The sequence below is a fragment of the Glandiceps talaboti genome, chromosome 13, assembly GCF_964340395.1.
Source record: "Glandiceps talaboti chromosome 13, keGlaTala1.1, whole genome shotgun sequence".
Lineage (NCBI taxonomy): Eukaryota > Metazoa > Hemichordata > Enteropneusta > Spengelidae > Glandiceps > Glandiceps talaboti.
The window spans coordinates 24,530,656-24,556,288 of NC_135561.1; the positions used below are offsets into that span (position 1 = coordinate 24,530,656).

Sequence of the window (25,633 nt, forward strand, 5' to 3'; positions counted from 1 at the left end):
TATACCAACTGTATCACACAAAAAACATACTATACAGGTCTATAATACATGCAGGCAGTAATTCATATGATGTAATACCTAAAAACTGATCAAAAGAATTATTTTTTTGAGAAATGAAATCTTACTTTTAGCAATTGTAAGAATTATTTTAAAAATTATATAATCATTTTCAGCTACAATTAAAATAAAATCAACCAGTCTAGACGGGTAGGGTATTCCAAAATCATCTGGCCCAGAAAAGTATATACCCTATGTCATACATTATGACATACAGACTTTCCAGCAGACCCTCCCCATATGGTTCATGGGAGTTGCCCCAGCTATTTATTCATGAATGGTAATATTTGTAATTGCTCAAGGTAGGGTTTCAAAAGAAACCTAGTTTTTTAAATTAATTGTGCAGTAAATATAGATTTTTATATGGCCGCCATTTGGTCACATTTGCATATGTCAAAAAAAAGAATGACATGCATATTTTCCATATGACATGTCACCTTTGTGCCAGTTTTGAAAGAAATCAGATATTACAAGTCTGAAAAATGACATATTATGGACAGATGGAAGCCCATTGTAATAGTCACACACTTTGGGGGACTAAAAATGCTTTTGCTGGACAAATTCTATTCCCTTTTCTAAACATTGTAATCTCTGCTTGACATAGAAACATAACCATAATATTTATGTTCAAAATTGCAATTGATAAATATTGAATCAAACTTTTCTGATAGGAATACTTGTTTTAGTGATGTGCATAAATTTTAGTTTCGATAATTTGTAATAATTTGCTAAATTCAGTTTTGATTTAGCAAAACCAATTGCAACCTACAGGAGCATTTTGGTTTACACCAATTGTATTTAAGGTCCCATTGTAAAAATAATTATTCCAATGAAAAAAAAAAAAAAAAAACATCTTCCCATGGAATAAAAAACTACTGATAAATGATGATAAAATAACTAGTCCTATATTTGAAAAAAATATTACATGAAATAATAACTACTCCCATGGTTAAAAAAAATACTACTCCCATGATAAAAAAAAAAACTACTCCTATGGTAAAACTCTCATGATAAAAAAAACTACTATGGTAAAACAAATCTAAAATTATTTTCTAAAAAATTTGAAAATTTAAAAAAAATAAAAATAAAAATTTTTTTTTTTTTAAAATCTTCCCATGGAATAAAAACTACTCCCATGATAAAAATAACTAATCCTATATTTCATAAAAAAGTATTACATGAAATGAAAACTACTCCCATGGTAAAAAAATACTTTTTTTTGTATGTTTTTTTTGTGTGTGTATTTTGTTTTTTTTAATAGTTTTATTTTGAGCGGGTATTTTGTATGATTTTGTTTGTTTGTTTTTGTTTGTATTTTCTTCAGGAATTTGTGTTTTGATTTTGATAACATGATACTTTTCTAAAAGAAACCCCCTCCCCTCAATTGCAAAACATTTTAATCCTAATTTTTCATCTGCCCACCCAATGCTATATTTTTGTCGACTTATTAACAATGGAACTGGCCAAACTGTCTTCCATTGTTCTCCTAACCAAACGTTTATAAAGTCCCCACATGCAAAAGACAAAAATAACAGATCACTTATCCCAACATAACAACAGGTAGACATCACTTCAGGCATTCTCCAAGTCCATCTTCTCAAGTCATCCATGGCAGTCCTTATATTCATCTTCCAGTCGTAGAGTTGACGTATACAGCGACAGACAACGACATGTAGTACAGACAGCAAATACACCCAGAAATACATAACCATCTTCTCTTCTAGCTTTCTTCCAACCAAACTTCTCAAACTGCAACAAACCTCTTCGACCAAACCAAGCATACTCCAAGAAAATCTTCCATCCGTTCTTCTTTCTCTCACCAGGTCACGTATGTAGCACAGAACTAAGTAATACAGTGTCAGTAGGCAAAGGCATCAGGCGTCCATCTTTTTGTAGCGGGAGCTGCGGTCAAAGACGGCTTTCACAACGGTATAACTCTATATATATATATATACACAACTCCAGGTGTTAAATTCCAATTGTCAATGAGAACCAATCACAATAAAGGCATCCCCGAACCACCAGCTTTGAATTGACATTTTGGCGGGAAACCATTGTCTATGATATCCACTCATAGTGACGCGAGGTATTGCACCTGTTGTAATGAGAAACAGCCAATCAAAGTGCACAGTACAAATTGTTTTCTTTTCTGTGAATTTACAAGCATTTCAAAAACACCCTTGCATAACATACACGGGGGTTCACACTACACTAATAAATTGTTTGTCTCGAAATGCAAATACGGAAATTGGGCAATATACGTTTGCGAAAGTGCTCAGAACGCAGAAGTCAGGATGTGTTTCCCCCGTTTGAATTACATTCCTTAAGTATAACATGTCATAGCCCAACAAATGTAAATATGATCAGTACGATTTCACCGGTACCTGCAGCATTGAACCGGTATCTCTGAATATACCACCTGGGACCCGCTCAATATTATAGTTGGACTGATACTCTGAAATTTCCGGTATCTCTGTTGACCTGTATTAAAAGGGATTTTTTTGAGAATTTATACGCTGTCAGTCAGATTTACTGTCATTTTATGGTGACAGTTTTTTACATTATTGATTACTGAACGCGGCTTCAGACTTATTTGTTGTCGTCTAGCTTATATATAAGTTTCCATCCCATATCCATTGACTCCTCAACACGTCATCAATATAATTTAGTAAGCTTATTTATTTTTTTACAAAAAAGCTGACGCAAGTAATAATCCCAGAATGTAATGTGAAAATGTAGTCAATAAATAGTTCAGACATAAACGTAACTGCGATTTTCCATATCTCTATGTCAACGTCGCAGTTTTTACAATCCGGGATACAAGAAAACATTTTTAATTGTATTTCAGCAATTGCATTATTTTCCTTCCGTTTAAAATCAGTTATAGTCTATATTCTATGTTTTCTTTTAATCCCAGAATGATTTACAAAATATACAATAAACTATTGTATATTATGTTAGTTTCAGTGCACACATTTGAGGGCGTTCTACATAATTTAAGATAATTTATACAGGGGATTTCTTCAACATTCTATTATAGGTAATGCTAAATTGATAAGATGTCATCTAATTGTTTATGCATCAAATATTGGGCTTGCGTTATGAATACCAAGAGATGGTTAAGTTTCCTTGGTGGTATATATAATACTGTAAGTACCGTTTACATTGTAATATACTGAGGAAAGATCTAAAAACGCAGATAACGACCGTTTAAAAGAGTTATACGTTACAATATAATAATAATGTCGCTATTTATTACGCGACTGAGTGCACAATTTAACGCTTTGATTGATAATTCACGTTTATCAAGTCACTCTTTAGTATAGTCTGGTTTTCTTTGAGTTATGTTCAAATGTCTAGTATTTGTTTTTCATTGAGCGATCTAAGATTGAAAATCACCAAAGTTGCGCATCTATTTGAACCGCCAGCAATTGTTATCACATCGCCACCGAGCGGCAGCGAAAATGAATGCTACCGCATATCATATGTGTACTGTACACACATTAGTATATATCTGTGTAAGCTACACAGACTTAGGAGACGGGGCAGGTCACCGACACCATGGGCACTAATTGCGGTTAAAACAAATGTTATAATAAATTACAATAGCCTACTCTGAATATGAGAGTGTAATCTCACTCGTCAACATAAATAAACAGTTGATACAAAACATTTCAATACAAAAAGCAAACATGAATTGACTTTCAAAAAACACCACCGGATCAATTTCAAATAATTTACATGAATACAGTACGTTATTCTTAAATGAAATTACGTCTCATTTTATCAAATACAAAATATGAACAGGCGATTTAAATCGACTGGATATAAAATGGGACGACTTTTTCTCAACAACAATAAATGTTACTGGCAAGTTTAGATAGAATATAACATAGCTATAATAAAACTGCCGTGGAGTTACCGTACACTGGAATAGAGAAAAGAAAGTTCACGTAGACAGAATAAACCCGATAGCTTCAGACAAAAATACCCACACAATTCACAAATATTTGTTAACGATAACTAAGCAAATAGTTGAACTTGATAATTCACGGAAAGCAATGAATTCGCAATTTGACGTAGAAATCCCTAGAAGGAGAGTCTTGTCCCTAGACGGACAAAGCTATGTCCCTCCTCACAATTCTGGCAGACAAAAACACGAAGTTCGAGAGCAACGAATCGAAGGATGTCAGTGTTTATAGAACGTGGGAAATGTTGGCTGTTTTAGCAGTGATAGCAAACTTATGTGTCGTATATATCCACTTATATTACCTTGAAAATTATTTTCTCAAGACAAGCTTCTTTGTCAATGTTAACAACATGTACTCAAGGTAAGATAGAAATTCTTTTCTTGTCAAATAAGATATCCAAAGGTATATATTTTCAATACTTTCGCTGATTTTATTCTCCAAAGTTGTGGAGCGTTGTTTGTACTATGTCTATACATAGAGTAACGTATCGCTGATCAAAAGACAACCCATAAATTTATGTATGATTAATTTCTTTTTATCATTTCAACAGGGAATCGTGAAAAAATTGAAGAATTGAACAAATGGAAGACAGAACTTGAACAGAAACAGAGGGGGGTTTATGACAAACAAGACAGAGTAGAAGAGAAACTCGAAGATCATGAGAAAAGAAATTAAATACTTGACGGCACTCAACAACAGCTACAAAATCCAAAAATGAACTCGTACAGAGAAAGAGATCTGAGATAAGAGAGATAACAGTCTTCATGAAAACAACCTCATCAATTACTTTAGTCCGATGGGTATTGTTTCAAATGTTGTACTTGGTTTAATCAGGGTTCAGAAGTATTTGTCAGCAATTATTCAAAACTAGTGACCTTACGGACACGCGTACGTGAGCTTAAATGTCATATGTGACTGGAAGTTTGTATCGCACTCCATCTCTACCTCAGTCGAAAATTTCAAGTCACGAATTTCACGTTTGTGTTTGGAACAAAAGCTTAACATAATACATTGGTTCAACAACAAAGTTGTATTTAGCTTGTATCATATTTATGAATACACATATAGTATGTGGGCATATATATACTATATGGGATACCGATAAGTGTGAACAATTATACTTACACAGTGTGTGGGTATACTATATACTGTTATGTATATGAACACATATATACGGAATATAGATATCCAAGTATATGGATACATATATGCATAGCCATGGTATGAAGGGCGCCCAAATTTGTTTTTACTTTACATTCTTGTTTTTATTCCAGTGGTTTACAATGTAATTACGTATGTGCCATCTTTTGACTGTCAACTGCCACCTGTGATACAAAGGCCATCTCATGACACACAGATCTACATTTCATTCATTTGTCTTTGTAACTAAAACAATCAACTGGATTTCGATTGACAATGTAAACATACTTGTTATGTTGATAATGAGAAGAACTTCTAGAGTTTTCAATTAATCACTGACAACAGTGGCCGTTCTATTAAATCGTAATCGTCGTGCGGGTGAAGTTTGTAAATCTGGTGCTGGAAGAGTCAGCCCGTGTTTTCCTCTCCTTAGAATGTCGTTGAGGGCTCCCTACTGTCGCCCTGGTGGACATAGCAATCACGGAGCCGCGCCTCTGGACCCAGCCTCTGGAGAGACAAGGCCCGTGCTGCGGAGAACGCGATGTGTTCGAATAGCAACTCACTTTCAGAAGTCGAACATAGTTACTATGCACAACGAAAGTTGTCAATGTAAATAGAACTGTGTAAGTCTCTGACTGTTTTTGCAGTGATAGCAAACTTACATGTCGTATATATCCACTTTTATTACCTTGAAAATGATTTTCTCCAGACGAGCTTCTTTGTCCATATTGACGACACGTACTCAAGGTAAGATAGAAAGTCTTTTCTTGTCAAATAAGATATCCAAATCTATATCTATTTCAAGACTGAATTTACTCATGTTATTCTCCAAACTTGAGGTGCGTTGTTTGTAATATGCATTCGTTTGATCATACGGGTAATTAGTAATACCATTTATTGAGTTATTGATGACAAAGAGAAGTAGACTAAAGATTTACACACTCGTCATTCTTAGTTGAAAGTAAATATAAGAATTTTCAACGGCATTGCGAACACCTCATTACGAAAATACATGACTAAAGTGATCTCTGGTCTGAATTTTTCATATGTATTTTTTTAAAGCGATTGTCAAAGAACAATTATAAGAATTACACTTCTTACATCGAGAAGCGAAATTAAACATTTTCCTTCGCCGCAAGTAGTTCTGAAGCATACATGTATATTGGCATGAGAACGTGTTTGTGTGTGTCATTGTCTCTGTCTCTCTCCCTCTGTCTGTCTGTCTGTCTGTCTCTGTCTCTGTCTGTCTGTCTGCTCTCTCTCTCTCTCTCTCTCTCTCTCTCTCTCTCTCTCTCTCTCTCTCTCTCTCTCTCTCTCTCTCTCTCTCAGCGAGTTACATTATTAAACAGACAAAGGTTATTGCTACCGACGACTTTGTTCGATCGTGTAGAAATACGGTATCATAGTAACTGGTTTGCTGACGTTATGCCACGTCCTGGCTAAGAAGCTAGCAGAAGGAAATGTTAGACATACAGGATTCTGGTTATACATTGTAAACATATATAGGACACTTAGACATACAGGATTCTGGTGATACATTGTAAACATATATAGCGCACTTAAACATACAGGATTCAGGTGATACATTATAAACATATATAGGGCACTTAGACATACAGGATTCTGGTGATACATTGTAAACATATATAGGACAGTTAGACATACAGGATTCTGGTGATACATTGTAAACATATATAGGACAGTTAGACATACAGGATTCTGGTAATACATTGTAAACATATATAGGGCAGTTAGACATACAGGATTCTGGTGATACATTGTAAACATATATAGGACAGTTAGACATACAGGATTCTGGTAATACATTGTAAACATATATAGGACACTTAGACATACAGGATTCTGGTGATACATTGTAAACATATATAGGACACATAGACATACAGGATTCTGGTGATACATTGTAAACATATATAGGACACTTAGACATACAGGATTCTGGTAATACATTGTAAACATATATAGGACACATAGACATACAGGATTCTGGTAATACATTGTAAACATATATAGGACACATAGACATACAGGATTCTGGTGATACATTGTAAACATATATAGGACACTTAGACATACAGGATTCTGGTAATACATTGCAACATAATTATAAAATGGGAGACAATATTCTCAGAATTGTAAAGCAGCACTCCTACTTGGGCATTGAACTGTCACATGACCTGGAATGGAAGCACCACATATCAAATATCACATCTAAAGCATCAAGGATCCTAGGACTACTACAGAGACATCTACATGACTGTCCTCCCAGTACCAAACAAACTGCATATATGTCCCTTGTACGACCGCGTTTGGAGTATTGTGCAAGTATATGGGACCCTTACACCAAAGTTGGCAAAAATGCTGTTGAAAAAATTCAACGCAAAGCAGCTCGATTTGTCACCGGAAACTACAAGAGGGAGGCCAGTGTATCCGATATGCTACGGAAGCTCCAATGGCAATGCCTTGAAAATCGCAGAGCAGTTAGCAGACTAACTTTCCTATACAAAGCTACAAAAAATCTAGTTGCTTTTCAAGATGATAAACTACCAGAATCATCATCACGTTCTACTAGGGGAAGTGTACCTGGTTCTTCTTTCATATCGATCATCGCTAAGAAAAACTGTTACAAATATTCACTTATTCCTCGGACAATTCCAGAATGGAATCTCTTACCATTATCCATTCAACAAGCAAAGACAATAGACAGTTTCAAATCTGCCCTCTCCAGCATTGATATCACCGATCTCATAGATCGTGCTCACCTGAACACGGGTGAGATCTAAAGGACGCCGCCAGCGTTACGCCTGTGTGATGATAATCCTTTTTAGGATGTTTACACAGTATAGAAGTAGAAGTAGAAGTAGAAGTAAACATATATAGGGCACTTAGACATACAGGATTCTGGTGATACATTGTAAACATATATAGGACAGTTAGACATACAGGATTCTGGTAATACATTGTAAACATATATAGGACACTTAGACATACAGGATTCTGGTAATACATTGTAAACATATATAGGACACTTAGACATATAGGATTCTGGCAATACATTGTAAACATATATAGGGCAGTTAAACATACAGGATTCTGGTAATACATTGTAAACATATATAGGACAGTTAGACATACAGGATTCTGGTAATACATTGTAAACATATATAGGACAGTTAGACATACAGGATTCTGGTAATACATTGTAAACATATATAGGGCACTTAGACATACAGGATTCTGGTAATACATTGTAAACATATATAGGACACTTAGACATACAGGATTCTGGTAATACATTGTAAACATATATAGGACAGTTAGACATACAGGATTCTGGTGATACATTGTAAACATATATAGGACAGTTAGACATACAGGATTCTGGTGATACATTGTAAACATATATAGGACAGTTAGACATACAGGATTCTGGTGATACATTGTAAACATATATAGGGCACTTAGACATACAGGATTCTGGTAATACATTGTAAACATATACAGGACAGTTAGACATACAGGATTCTGGTAATACATTGTAAACATATATAGGACAGTTAGACATACAGGATTCTGGTAATACATTGTAAACATATATAGGACACTTAGACATACAGGATTCTGGTGATACATTGTAAACATATATAGGGCACTTAGACATACAGGATTCTGGTAATACATTGTAAACATATACAGGACAGTTAGACATACAGGATTCTGGTAATACATTGTAAACATATATAGGGCACTTAGACATACAGGATTCTGGTAATACATTGTAAACATATATAGGACAGTTAGACATACAGGATTCTGGTAATACATTGTAAACATATATAGGGCACTTAGACATACAGGATTCTGGTAATACATTGTAAACATATATAGGACACTTAAACATACAGGATTCTGGTAATACATTGTAAACATATATAGGGCACTTAGACATACAGGATTCTGGTAATACATTGTAAACATATATAGGACACTTAAACATACAGGATTCTGGTAATACATTGTAAACATATATAGGGCACTTAGACATACAGGATTCTGGTGATACATTGTAAACATATATAGGACAGTTAGACATACAGGATTCTGGTAATACATTGTAAACATATATAGGGCACTTAGACATACAGGATTCTGGTAATACATTGTAAACATATATAGGACAGTTAGACATACAGGATTCTGGTAATACATTGTAAACATATATAGGGCACTTAGACATACAGGATTCTGGTAATTCATTGTAAACATATATAGGACACATAGACATACAGGATTCTGGTGATACATTGTAAACATATATAGGACACTTAGACATACAGGATTCTGGTAATACATTGTAAACATATATAGGACACTTAGACATACAGGATTCTGGTGATACATTGTAAACATATATAGGGCACTTAGACATACAGGATTCTGGTAATACATTGTAAACATATATAGGACACTTAGACATACAGGATTCTGGTGATACATTGTAAACATATATAGGGCAGTTAGACATACAGGATTCTGGTAATACATTGTAAACATATATAGGGCACTTAGACATACAGGATTCTGGTAATACACTGTAAACATATATAGGACACTTAGACATATAGGATTCTGGTGATACATTGTAAACATATATAGGGCACTTAGACATACAGGATTCTGGTGATACATTGTAAACATATATAGGGCAGTTAGACATACAGGATTCTGGTAATACATTGTAAACATATATAGGGCAGTTAGACATACAGGATTCTGGTAATACATTGTAAACATATATAGGACACTTAGACATACAGGATTCTGGTAATACATTGTAAACATATATAGGACACTTAGACATACAGGATTCTGGTAATACATTGTAAACATATATAGGGCACTTAGACATACAGGATTCTGGTGATACTTTTAATACAGTATAACTGTAAGAATTTACATCAGCTATGTAACATAGTAATATTAAAAATAACTTAATTTGACAAAGAATATGGATTCAAACAAGTTTCCAAATAAATATAAATTATTTATAAAAAAAACCCCCAACAATTGCTAATTAAAAATTATGAGGGTATATCACGTATTTAAATGATTATGTAAATTTGTTGTTGTGATGCCAACAGTCAAATTAGGAATGTATATGCAAAGATTCTATGCCAACAACTTAAGACAGTGCAAAAAGCTTCAAAGTTTGCTGCTTAACTGTATTAAAAAAAACTTCAACCCATTCTAAGGCATAAAGAATATTTGGTTCCAGTTACTTGACCCCACCTAGTTTTTCATTACTGACCCTAAACTTTTTTTTACATATTTGAGAAAAAAATAATAAAATCGTGACAATTGTTAAGTCTCGTCAGAAATATTTAATGGATGCGGAAACTGACATCATCTTAAAAAGACAATATAATAAAACTGTTCTTCCAATCTGTAATGGCTGTACATCTGATGGGAAGAAACCAATAACACAGAGACCATATAGAAAACAATGGAAAACATAACTACCTGAACTAGACACTCACATATGAAAAAAAAAATCTACCTTCCCCACCTATTCTAAAATTTAGTGTAATTGGAACCACACTAATATTTTTAGGACTAAGTTAAAATCAAGAAAAAAATACAACTTTTAAAAATAGAAATTTTAAATCATATAAAAATTAAGCCCTGCAGCTTTTAGAATCAAACACGGCTGAGTACTTTGTTAACGCAAAGTACAGATTGCAGATTGTCAATTCCTTAACAACAACAACAACAACAACAACAACAACAACACAAGTATGGGAGGAAGGAAATAATAAACAACTAGTAAATGGCAATGAGAGCTATATAAACAGTTATCTTATCCCTTATTGCTAATTCGGTTCATCAAATCTTAAAATCTCTTTTAAGATACCATGTTGACATCCAGACTATCTTTATCCCCTGTTACAAGTATGGTTTAGATGTAACATTATGACCACACACTTAGGAATGATTCGACAACCAACGATATATTCACTAAAACTTGTTAAAATACATTGTACACATTACTTAGTGGTTGGTAGTGTTCATAAGTTGTACACTGAAAATATGTAATAATGTACATTAGAACACTGATTTTAGGGTGCAGATCCATAAATCTATTTTTGAATAAAGGATTTTACGTCTCATTCCAGATCTCGCAAGATATGCAAATATGCCTAGCTACACATAATTGTCTACCTATAGGTGATTCTATACAGTTCATGTATGACAGGTAAATCGATTACATTTAATAAAATCCATTTAAAATATCACATTCCAGTTAGAGCTAGAACAGTTTTAATATAAACTGTAAATGTTATGTAATGGAAATCCGATATAAAACAATTTCCTGAGTAAATTAATTATAAAGTGGCCATATGGATGAGGACTGGCTATTTATTTTGGATTTTTTCATTTATAAACAATTTTATCATATGGCTTTGTACTTGAAAATAAATGTGAAACAACATATAGCAAGTCCTTGTTTGTAACTAAATAAATTGCAAAAGATTAATAAATGTGTAAAATGTCCGTTATTATATGTACAATAACATTTTATACACTTTTTGAATAGCTTTTTGCAATGTATGACATTACAAACACAGATTTGGTCACTGTTATTTGACATTGATTTTTCAAGTAGGAAGCCATGATAAAATTGTTTTATAAACTAAAAATCAAAAATAAATGCCAAATCTTCATCCATATAGCCACTTAATACAAAGTATATAAATCAAAATCCAATATAGTGTCCTGAGTAAACATATTGAAATTGAATCAGTTAATTGATTCTAGAATCACGCATTGATTGCATCTTTACTGTGGGGCAAACTATTCTCTTTTATCCAATTTATTAATGGGTCATGTTCACTCTCATCTCCTTCTCCTGTTTGCAGACATTGCAAACATACACCTCTCTTTCTCAGAAATGGTGTAAATATGATGTCATTATATATACATTGGCCACAAATCAATAGTACGAAGCCGAGTACTTCCAGAGCAAGGAAATTCTCCCACCGTAGTAAACAACTGATTCCCCAGATAACAACTGTACGGACACTATCTAGAACCATACGTGTTGTAGCACTGATTTCCTTTGTAACGCTGATACCGGCAAAGTTGAAGAAAGCGATGCTGACCATGTTACCAAGAAATGCTAGAATCAACAGGTGGTTGTTTGCCATCTGGTAAAATGCATCTATGGCGTCTTCAAGTCGATGACCTGGGCTGTCCAGTCTTAGATCACCAGCATTGATATAGTAGAATGGTATAAGCAGCAAACTTAGAAACATAAATCCAAAAAAACCTACAAATAATTGAAATATTGGTAAGTAATAAGATGTAATTCCCCCAATTTTACTTTGTTCAGCCAAGGAAAACACGGGTGACGTAGGGGCCTTTGTCACTACAAGCCATTAGACAAGTATTTTCTGAAGAAAAATATTGGAGAATAACATAATTATACCAGTACCAGTAATATCAAAGAAAAATCAGGGAAAGTAATGACAATTTTGAATGTTTTGACTCATATTTTGAACAAAGGAGAACCAGTGATGTAGACACAAGTTGTCGTGACATAGATGTACATTGTTGTGACATAGAATGACCAGTCTGGGTGGATATATTCTATATTCTTTGTTAAACTTGGCTTGCGCATGGTATAATCATAGACAGTGGAGGGGAGAAGGACAGGAAAGCCGGCAAAACTTCAAAGAGTAATCTTTGTTTATCTTTGCGAGCTTGTCTGGAATATAACAGTTGGCGCTGCCTAATCTCGCGCGTGTGTAAATACGGGAAATGACGTCATCTGACGCTACCAGCACAACCAGCCTGACGCGATAACTCACAACGTGTGGTTCGAGGTGCAAAAGAAATCGTGTTTTCTCAATCTTTTCGAAGATATTTCGTCCGAATTTGGAGTTTGTCTCTTCTGTCATTAGGTTCTAACGGTAAGTTTCTTTTGCCATTCTCAGTTAATTTTCTATACGTACACTTTCAGTCAAGACAATGAAATGCTTCGATGTCTAATTGTTGTCTGTAAATTGTATCAATGTGTCACTTCAAGTTATGGATTTTGTCCCCGTATTACTATTTTCTGGTCATGTTTTTATGGAAACCACATGCATGAAGTCGTTCTTGTGTTACTAAACAAGTGCACCGTGCAATTTGCCGTTGTCGAGTGTATACTGACGTCGTATAAAAATAAATCAAAAAATGCCCGACCACAGGTTATGACTTATGTTCTCATGTTCATATGTTGTTTACTGCTAAAACTTTACCGTTGTTGTCTTTGTATTAGTTTGTAAAGTTTTTGAACTAAAATTTCTCCGTCGGTTTTTTTGTGTGTGTAAAGACATGCACGAAGTCTTTCTGCCAGAGGCAAAACGTGTACTTTGACATTTTCTGTGGACAAGGGGTATCATGTCATACAATTACTCGACATTCGAATGCCACGATTGTCCCTGTACAGCTCGTAACTGACGTACCGATTTGCTAAATTAGTCTAATTTTGTCCCCCTTTTACAATTTTGTCGTTAAATATCCTTCGAAAAAACATGGACCATGTCGTTCCGATTGAGGTTTATCATGTCACCACGTAAACAGTACTCAATGAACTTGTCATGGCGTCGTGTAATAAAAGCTACAAAAATCCAAGGTTTAGGGTACCCGGGGCCCTTTTTATGGCTGATGACATATGGTTTCTCTCATATTCCTTCTCGTACCCCCTTTCTGAGAGTGTACGGTTAATATTGTCGCTCGACAACTGAGGAGATGTCGGTTTCCGGAGTCTCCGTACGTAGCTTTGTCTATCACTTCCGGGAAGCAAAACAGCTGTATGCGTTCACGTAGTTGAGTATAGCCGGCCATGTATCAGCGTTAAAAAATTGCAAAATATATTACGAGTATAATCATAATGGTATAATCATAACCATCGATACCACAACTCTAAGGTGTGCATGTAGCATTTGTAATCACCCCGTCATGCAATGGCGTCAAACAACAACAACAACAACAACAGTAATAATAATAATAATAATAATAATAATAATAATATAATAATAATAATAATAATAATAATAATTCATGTCCTTGAGTATCAATAATACAATAATAGTATCATTGCCTCCAGATAACAATTTGTGTTGTTTTGGTTGGTGTGCAAATTGAGTGATATTACTAGTCCGGTCAAAATTATCAGTACTAATAGTAATATATCAACATAATTTTCTTTCTCAAGGTTCTGTTCATAACTTGGGTTCATACTGTCACATTTACTATGAATAGTATCAGTATTTTTATTGATAATTAATAAAAAGTCAAAAGTAAAACTGAAGAGGCATAATATTCTACAACACCATGAAGATGTTATTTTGTTTTGGTTCACATCCCTGGAAGTCTCCATATGTTCTCCATGACATTTTCTACATTAAAACTAATTGAGCTATTAATTTTCTATATTAATTTTTGTTGATATGGATAACATGTACTTCAGATATTCTATGGTATTCCACAATGCTAACAATTGCTTTTTTCATTTGTGATTTTTTTTTACTCACATCAGACATCATGCCTTACAAATGGGGTGTGTCCCAACACAGGAAAAATTATAAGAGAAAAAGACAAACAAAGGCTGCAGAAAAGAAGGAAGTGCAAACAAACAAAGACCAAACAGAACATGAAGAACATTCAAGTCTATTGGTATGTGACAACATTCCAAACAGCACACAACAGCCAGATGTATACGACAACCTGCCAAACTTGCAACAGACACACAGGCAATCACAACAGCCAAGTATTGGTCTTTTGAATGAAATACAACTGCCGTCAGTCAGTCACCTGCCAAATAGCACAGTCTACTCTTATCCAGTGCCACAATCAACTCTACAGTATCCCCTCACTCCTGCTATATACAACCAGTCAGTTGTTAAAGTCTGTAATGAAGTTCCTCACTGCTTCAGTCAAGGTCATCCAGTTACATGTACACACAAACATACATCATGCTCAAACAACTTTGATATTATCCAGACCAGAGTTCATTCACATTGTTTACCGAAGGGATGGGTGAAGCAGTTCAGTGAAGACATGTTGCATTTTCTTTATATAATGGCGGAGGGTAGTGAAGACCCTGAGATACTGAAATCAGTTTTGTTAGCTAGAGATGGGACATGGAATGTAAAGGTTCACCAGTGTGACGTATCAAGTCAACCAGTCCTAGATGAGTTTCCTAGAATGATCACATCAGCATCAACTCTCCTGTCCCTTTTAGATAAAGTGCACCAAAGCAGTTTATGCATTGGCAACCCAGATGACAAATTTGAAGAAATTGCCAGCTGTAGAAATGGTGTTTTCATTGGTGTAGGCACTGGTAAATCTGCAGTGACAGTAGGTCAGAGACAAAGAAGGAATGTCATAGACAGGCATGGTGTGAAGCACAAGTACTCACTATTTTCAGTCGACTGCCAGGCACTTCTTCCACAGGGGAAGAAAAGGTGTAGTGCTTGTTACAATTTCCGCAACAAATTATTCGCGATTTTATCAAAGGAGAAAAGACGGTCAAATGAAGAAGACAAACCCTTTTCCAGGACTGATGCAAGCAGTACTGTACCACTATCAAGGTTGAATGAAAGTGAACTTCATTTAAGGACATTGAATATTATTAAGGCAAAGAGAAGAATAGAGTCAAGGGAGGCAAGGCTGCGCAATAAACTAAACATGAATATCAGAGAAGAAGGTGTTCCACTTGATAGTGGCCTCTCAGATGGTTTAGAGCAAGTGGTACAGCAGTACACAGAAGTTATTGAAAGAGAACACAGGGAGGGTTCTTTTGAAAGACTGTTTTGGGAACAGCAGTTAAAGGCCATACAATGTCAGGATAAGCGGGCCTGTAGGTGGCATCCAATGTTTATTAAATGGTGCCTAAACTTACGTTTACGGTCTGGTGCTGCTTACAGGGCACTGAAAGACAGTGGGGTTATTGAACTTCCAAATGAAAGAACTTTAAGAGACTATACACAATGGACTAAACCATCAACAGGCTTTACATGTGACATATTAGAGCAACTGTACAGGGAGTGTAACTTTCTTCAATTAGAAGACTACCAGAAGTATGTAGTGCTGCTACATGATGAGTTGCGAATTAAATCTGATCTGGTGTACGAGAAGAGCAGTGGCACGCTTGTTGGCTTCATCAACATGGGTAATTTTTGCAATGTTCTGGCAGATTACGAAGGGCATTTGGATGGAAACAGTTCCAAAACACCAGACATTGCCAATTATATTCTGGCATTTATGGTCCGTGGCATTACCATTAATTTGCAATATCCAATAGCCCATTTCCCGACAAAGACCATTACATCAGACTTTCTTTGGATACTTGTTTGGGAGGCCATCGCCTACTTAGAATTAATTGGATTCAAAGTAATGGCCTCAACTGCAGATGGAGCATCAGCAAATCGAAGATTCTGCAGGCTGCACAGTGCTGATAGAAATTCCAGGGAGGTGGTCTATCGTACCAATAACCCATACGCAATGGATGAGAGATATATTTACTTTTTCTCTGATGTTCCCCATCTAATGAAAACTACCAGGAACTGTTGGTCTAACTCTGGTTCTCACAGTAAAAAGAGAATTCTTTGGGTAAGTCAATTTAAAGTGTTTTCACTGCTGATGGAAAATACTGGTAACTCGTCTGCTACTATTATTTTCCTCAATAGATAGCATGATCAACCAAATTTATCGTACCTGACAAAGTAATAAATAGTTTGAAAGCAACAGATATGTAATTTTTTATAGATTTTTTTTAATCATTGCAAATGTGTGTACATGCGTATACATGAAGTGGCCATTGAATTGACCATGCAAACTAGTTTGCATCAGATACAGATACGATTCTGAAAAGCTATGATGTTAGCAAACTGACATAAATTGTTTTAAATTTGTTTTTAGAATGGTGACAACATCAGTTGGAAAACTCTTGAAGGCATATACAGGGCAGATCTTGAGCGAGGTGGTCTTTTCTTGTGCTACAAGCTAAAGTATGAACACATATACCTAACATCATTTTCCAGAATGAAAGTCAAGTATGCAGTTCAGGTAAGAATGGAAATATAGGGTATATCTTTGCTGATCAAGCATGATACAATTCTCGAATGGCAAAATTAAGTGTTATTCATAACATTAATCTATTTACAAAGCACCCAGAAATATCTTGAGGCATGTAATTGCTTTCGACACTGTCCATGAAAACATGTACAAAGATAAATGTTAAAAAGAATTCATTTCATTCCTACAACAGGTTCTCAGCTCCACAGTAGCCAATGCAATTGAGACATTTTATGGAAATGGGAACAGGGCTACCATACAGTTCATTTGCCATTTTGATAAATTCTTTGATTGCTTAAATGTGCGGAGTGTGAAGGAGGGCAAACTGAAGAGGAAACCAGATTTGTTACCATATAGATCACCTGATGATGCAAGGTTAAAGGTCAGTGGTCTCGCTGTATTTACCATGAGTTCAATATGTAGTGTAAAAACATTATAGTGCAAAAATTTCACAATTACACTTATAAATTACTAAAGATTATGGAAAAGTATTTTGAATACTCTTGATGGTTTCCAAGAATAATCTGTAGTGGTTAAACAACTTGCAGTTCTTGTGTGCTATGACAAAGCCAGATGTTTAAATCTTGGGAGAAGTTAATCTAAACTAACAACAGTCACCATTATCCTTTCCTTCGTTAATTTGTAGTGTTTGTAGTGAACTACTGAACATGCTAAACTCTGCGCAAAATGATTACTGGCATATATACAAACTATGACCTTCCATTTCAGTGGCTAGAGAATGACTTTTTGAAGTACCTCAGCGATTGGGATGAGGTTGTTGATGCCAGACATGAGTTATCTCCTAAAGAGAGGAACAAAATGAAGCTCAGCAGAGAAACGCTAGAAGGACTCCGCATGTCAGGTATGAAATTATTCAACTTTTTTTGTAATGACAATTGGCTAGATGTCACCAGCCAAAGATGTGTCAGTTTGATTAGCCGAGAAAGTTTTTTTCTTTATTTATTCATGTGTGATTTATAGTGAAAGCAAAACACACTGCACTGATGTTGTGCTACTAGTATGTATATATATATTTATGTATGTGTTCAGGTCACAACACTTTTGCTAATTGGTATTTTACATGTGTATTCCTTTCTGCATTGTCAACTTAAAGTGGCCATGTAGATGAGAACTGGGTATTTATTTTGGATTTTAATTTATGAAAAAGTAATGTTTTTCTACTTGAAAAAACAATGTGAAACAATATATACAAAGTCCTTGTTTGTAACTCAATGAATTGCAAAACACTAAAATATGTGTAAAATGTTTGTTATTGTACGTACAATAACAAACTTTGCATGTTGTTGTTTTAAATTGAGAAACAAACAAGGTCTTGGTATATGTTATTTCACATTGTTTTTTCAAATAGGAAAACATACTATAACCTTTTTATAAAATTAAAAATCCAAAATAAATACCCAAATCTAATGCATATGGCCACTTTAAGTTTCAAAAGTGACTTATTCCTAGTACTAGTAGGTAAAACAAAACCTTTGGTCAGTCAGTAGTTTTAACTAAGTGAATCTATTTTTTCTTGATGCAGTGAAATCGGCAGTAGAACTGACGCGCTACCTACTATCACAGCCAGGTGTACAGATGGTTTTAACTGAGAAATTTAACCAGGATCCACTGGAATCCTATTTTGGAAACCAAAGGCAGATGAAAGGTGGTAATGAAGCCCCTTCAGTCCAGCAGTTCAGTCAGAATGCAAATGCTTTGAGACTTAAATCATCAAACATGTTGAAGATAAAGAGTGGGAATGTCATGACTGATGCGGCTTTTGAACTTGACCACAGACCATTACCTCATCGACGCAGACCATACTCAATGTAGGAAAGGGAAATACTAGCCATAGACAATAGTGGGGGGTCCCTTCATTGTCTATGTTCTAACATGGCTAAATAATTAATAAAATCTCATCAACATCACAAATATATGAAAGACTCTAACTAAATGTATGTGTAGCTCCTTATAATTTATTTAAGGTTATTAATTTGTTGGTACATAAAATGAAAAACTTGTAAATTGTACAATGATTGACAGAAATAACACTCTCTCATATCTGTAAGTACCAAGTATCACAGTCATGATTACAATGTACATGTACACGGTGTTAACAAGCACACAACAGTTAATTTTTAAAAATGCATGTTTGTATTTGTAATGCCAAGTGGTACTCACATCCTGAACAGTAAAACCCTTTTTTATCATGTTTACAGGGTATCTTAAAAATAAAATTAAGTAAATATTCAGTTGTTTGTATAAAGTAGTAGTGGCAGACTTGAAAAGTTGAAGGGTTACCACATTCAGGTCAATGTATTGACATGACTTAAAATACATGGTTCACTTGTCATGTAATTGTTTCAACTCTTTTCTTAGTGCTTTAGAATGCTGCTTTTTCAATTCCTTGACCTTGTGTTCTTGGAGTAATTTACGAGCTGTTGAATGCCCTCTTATGTTAACCCATAATTTTATACACATGAACATAAGCTGAAGTGCAGAGTCTTCTGACAAACCCTTAGACAATTCTGACCAATGCTGCAAACTTGCATTATCTGACATTACACTATCAGTAACTAGTTTGTGAATATTACTGTCCTGACCTGAAAGCTGAATAAAATTGCCAGCAAGCTTTCTTACAAAGTATTCAATTCTACGGAAAAATAAGTATAATGTATCATTTACTTGGTACAGACCACCCCTGTTCTCACACAGTACCCAATGTGTTGTATAACAAAGAAATGAAGATGCTTCCTGGTTAGTAGTTTGCATGTTCCTAAGACATTCTACAACATTTCTAAATTTGGGGCCACGTTGTTCAAGTTGTTTAATAAGCGCCATAGGTATGTAGCCACAAGCATATCGTAGTATGTTTTCTTCAACTGTATCCATGTCAACTTTAAAATGAAACTCTGATGACTCTACTTTTTCTCTCCATGAAACTAGGGCTTGGAAAATGTACCTTGTTAATGTCATTAATACTGGGACAGAAACACTTAACCCAGCCTTTGCACATAAAGAGTTCATAGAACACCTTAATTCTGAACCTTGAAGAACACTGTGGAATACACGAAACATTTCCTCTCTTCGAGATGAATTGAGACGTTGTTTGTCGCCTCCCACTACTGCTGGCCACAATACATCAATAACACGTGTAACTTCTTGATCGAGTGATTGTGGGCTTTCTTGTAGTACCTCTGTAAGTTTCTTGGCAGTCTTCAAAACTTCTGTCACACCCAAAAGTAACTTGCTTTTGAAAATATCATTTGACAATACGTACTGGAGTGCATCAAGAAATATGCTTACAGACACACTTACAGCTTGTGTTTGGTTAGGTAAGTTTGGCCCTGTAATAAGAAATAACAAATGTGCAAGATGTCAATACCTAGTACAAATACTTAAATACAAAACATTAAGATAGTGATAACCATGTAAAATTGTAGAACACTGTCTAAGTTATGTTTAAAAGAAAAAGTACGCAAAATCAAGGGCTGACTTTGTAGTATGGCACAAACTATGTTACATGGGTAGTGAGTAATAATTTGTCTATATATCTTCAAAGGGAATCATTAGTACGTGAATGTGTCATTAACTGTTCTTTACAACAGACTAAGAGCTCAAATGGATATTTTAATGGTGTACACAACATTTTCAGAGATCAAACTGTAGTGTTCTCTACAAGGGTTTTCAGATGGAAATTTAACAGGACCCTGATCTGTGATTTAAATCAACATTTCTTACACTTGTAAATATTTCCTATCTCTGATACATCACAATATATAATGTTCACTCTATTAGTATATGAAGAGGTTGCCATTCTAGACTTTATTCATGTCATTCCACTGAGATACAAAAAATGCTATACATTCTCAGATTTTACTTTAGTCCGCTCATTGAATGATAGTATACATGTAGTATGTGTTTTACAATTATTGAATTAAAAAGTGAATTTTCTATACCTGTAACCTTGTTTATTCTCCCTTTTTTCTTCTTCTTTGATTCTTCATTGTGGTTATCACTGCTGGGTGGGTAATCTGGAAGAGATAGTACATTCAAGTTTTATCACTTTATAATACTACTGACGTATGTGGATTTCACTTCACATTTCAATTCAATAATTACCAGCTAGCAGCTGACACATCTTATGCCGAAATCTATCAAATCATGGAAACGTGTGTGATGGTAACATCCCTTTCAATTAGTTATATACGTACTCTTACTTTCTCTACTTCATTATTAACTTTGCCTGTCAACAATATTTCAGTTATATGAGTGAAAAAAACGTCTATTGTGGACGTACCAAAATTTAACCGTCAGTAAAGATATCAACAGATCGCCAATAATTCAAAATGATCTCGAGTCGGGCATTTCCACAATACAGTCAATGTCAATTTCTGGTACAGTCTGAAACATCTACGACGTCTTTATACTCTATCACTCTTATAGCCACCTTAGTAAGAAAATTCACTTACCTAATATATCATGAGCCTTCATAAGATGACTTTTACAGGCCTGCTTGTTTTTATATGATTTGTCACATACATCGCATCGAAACTGATTTCCTCCTTCCATTTCAACCACGATAATATAGCGATCGAGATAACGAAGGTTGCGACGCTTTGGCCCCCTGGTTTGTTTGACATCATTCTCTGTGTCCTCCTCGTTCTTAACATATTCGTCGTCATCATTTTCGTCACAACTGTCTTCAAATTCTGATAAATCAGAAAAATTGACGTCGGCAAACTCGTCGTACGCGTTACTGTCAGCCATGATGAAATGACGCAATGACGATTCTCGCGAAATAACATCACTCAAACTGCGAGAATTGAGGCTCATTTACATAGTATCGTTACTGTTAACGCGAGGAAGCGTGAGATTATGCTAAACCGTCAGTCGAGGATCGTTGAGTTAATCTTGTTCCCGATGATCGGATTAAGAAGGTGATAATATATTCCAGACAACCCTGCTTGAAAGGAAAATACCGGCTTTCCTGTCCTTCTCCCCTCCACTGTCTATGGTATAATAAATACTTAATTATAATCTTTATTGATACTCAACAGTTCTAGATTATCCAAAGATATCGAGTGAGGGCTGAACTGTGATGGAAACCAGTGTACTCTGGGAATTTAAAGCCTGACTGTGTTGTTTAATAGAGTCAAACTGAATTACACTCTCTTTGTGTACAGCAGATGGTAAAATTAATCAAACCATGACCTTGAAGGCTCAAATCCATATAGTACTGGTAAGACACAAGTGGTTTAAACCACTCAGCGGGCCATTGACCCAAACAAGAGGTGTATGAAGACATGCAAAATGAGACAAAGAGAAAACTGTTGCAATACAGCTGTTAGTAATAGGGAACTTGTAAACCCACCATGTTGAATGTTGCATTATGGGAAATGTGATCATAAATACAAATCAATTAGTATTGTAAACAATGTTGATACATTGTTTGCAACCACAAATAATCAATACATAGTTACCCTGACCATTGTGGGAGAATAATTTTATCAGTAGCTCCAGATTAGGTATTACAATAACCACAGATAATCCCATAGTTCTTTGCATCTGAGCATGCTCAGTCTAGATTGCAAGTTCCCTATTATATCCAAGCCAATAGTCAGGATGACCAATACATGGACCCCTAAAACTAATAAACTACAACCAGGACCCCTATAATGAATAGATCACAACCAGGACCCCTATAATGAATAGATCACAACCAGGACCCCTATAATGAATAGATCACAACCAGACCCCTATAATGAATAGATCACAACCAGGACCCCTATAATGAATAGATCACAACCAGGACCCCTGTAATGAATAGATCACAACCAGGACCCCTATAATGAATAGATAACGACCAGGACCCCTATAATGAATAGATCCCAACCAGGACCCCTATATTGAATAGATCACAACCAGGACCCCTACAATGAATAGATCACAACCAGGACCCCTACAATGAATAGATCACAACCAGACCCCTATAATGAATAGATCACAACCAGGACCCCTACAATGAATAGATCACAACCAGGACCCCTATAATGAAAAGATCACAACCAGGACCCCTAAAATGAATAGATCACAACCAGGACCCCCATAATGAATAGATCACAACCAGGACCCCTACAATGAATAGATCACAACCAGGACCCCTATAATGAATAGATCACAACCAGGACCCCTATAATGAATAGATCACAACCAGGACCCCTATAATGAATAGATCACAACCAGACCCCTATAATGAATAGATCACAACCAGGACCCCTACAATGAATAGATCACAACCAGGACCCCTATAATGAATAGATCACAACCAGGACCCCATAATGAATAGATCACAACCAGGACCCCTACAATGAATAGATCACAACCAGGACCCCTACAATGAATAGATCACAACCAGGATCCTTGAAACTAATAAACTACAACCAGGACCCCTATAATGAATAGATCACAACCAGGACCCCTATAATGAATATATCACAACCAGGACCCCATAATGAATATATCACAACCAGGACCCCTAAAATGAATAGATCACAACCAGGACCCGTATAATGAATAGATCACAACCAGGACCCCTACAATGAATAGATCACAACCAGGACCCCGAAAACTAATAAACTACAACCAGGACCCCTATAATGAATAGATCACAACCAGGACCCCTATAATGAATATATCACAACCAGGATCCCTAAAACTAATAAACTACAACCAGGACCCCTATAATGAATAGATCACAACCAGGACCCCTATAAAGACTAGATCACAACCAGGACCCCTACAATGAATAGATCACAACCAGGACCCCTATAATGAATAGATCACAACCAGGACCCCTATAATGAATAGATCACAACCAGGACCCCTATAATGAATAGATCCCAACCAGGACCCCTATAATGAATAGATCACAACCAGGACCCCTATAATGAATAGATCACAACCAGGACCCCTAAAACTAATGAACTACAACCAGGACCCCTATAATGAGTAGATCACAACCAGGACCCCTATAATGAATAGATCACAACCAGGACCCCTATAATGAATAGATCACAACCAGGACCCCTAAAACTAATAAACTACAACCAGGACCCCTATAATGAATAGATCACAACCAGGACCCCAACAATGAATAGATCACAACCAGGACCCCTATAATGAATAGATCACAACCAGGACCCCTAAAATGAATAGATCAAAACCAGGACCCCAATAATGAATAGATCACAACCAGGACCCCTATAATGAATAGATCACAACCAGGACCCCTAAAATGAATAGATCAAAACCAGGACCCCAATAATGAATAGATCACAACCAGGACCCCTATAATGAATAGATCACAACCAGGACCCCTAAAATGAATAGATCAAAACCAGGACCCCAATAATGAATAGATCACAACCAGGACCCCTACAATGAATAGATCACAACCAGGACTCTTATAATGAATAGATCACAACCAGGACCCCTACAATGAATAGATCACAACCAGGACCCCTATAATGAATAGATCACAACCAGGACCCCTATAATGAATAGATCACAACCAGGACCCCTATAATGAATAGATCACAACCAGGACCCCCATAATGAATAGATCACAACCAGGACCCCTATAATGAATAGATCACAACCAGGACCCCTACAATGAATAGATCACAACCAGGACCCCTACAATGAATAGATCACAACCAGGACCCCTAAAACTAATAAACTAAAACCAGGACCCCTACAATGAATAGATCACAACCAGGACCCCTATAATGAATAGATCACAACCAGGACCCCTACAATGAATAGATCACAACCAGGACCCCTAAAACTAATAAACTACAACCAGGACCCCTATAATGAATAGATCACAACCAGGACCCCTATAAAGACTAGATCACAACCAGGACCCCTACAATGAATAGATCACAACCAGGACCCCTAAAATGAATAGATCAAAACCAGGACCCCAATAATGAATAGATCACAACCAGGACCCCTACAATGAATAGATCACAACCAGGGCTCTTATAATGAATAGATCACAACCAGGACCCCTACAATGAATAGATCACAACCAGGACCCCTATAATGAATAGATCACAACCAGACCCCTATAATGAATAGATCACAACCAGGACCCCTATAATGAATAGATCACAACCAGGACCCCCATAATGAATAGATCACAACCAGGACCCCTATAATGAATAGATCACAACCAGGACCCCTACAATGAATAGATCACAACCAGGACCCCTACAATGAATAGATCACAACCAGGACCCCTAAAACTAATAAAC

The 25,633-nt window shown here is 35.7% G+C and overlaps 2 protein-coding genes across 2 annotated transcripts; one reads left to right on the top strand and one right to left on the bottom strand.

The window, feature by feature from the left end:
• The first annotated feature begins 7,300 nt into the window (after positions 1-7,300).
• LOC144444422 (uncharacterized) lies at positions 7,301-7,972 on the top strand. Its single transcript, XM_078133834.1, has one exon. The coding sequence runs from the start codon at positions 7,301-7,303 to the stop codon at positions 7,970-7,972; it is 672 nt and encodes a 223-aa protein (XP_077989960.1).
• Positions 7,973-12,007: 4,035 nt separating this feature from the next.
• On the bottom strand, positions 12,008-14,078 carry LOC144444423 (solute carrier family 35 member F6-like). The gene is made up of 2 exons (XM_078133835.1): positions 13,934-14,078; positions 12,008-12,516 (listed from the first exon to the last, which is right to left on the bottom strand). Exons 1-2 carry the CDS (start codon positions 14,076-14,078, stop codon positions 12,008-12,010), a joined length of 654 nt encoding a protein of 217 aa, XP_077989961.1.
• Positions 14,079-25,633: the final 11,555 nt, after the last annotated feature.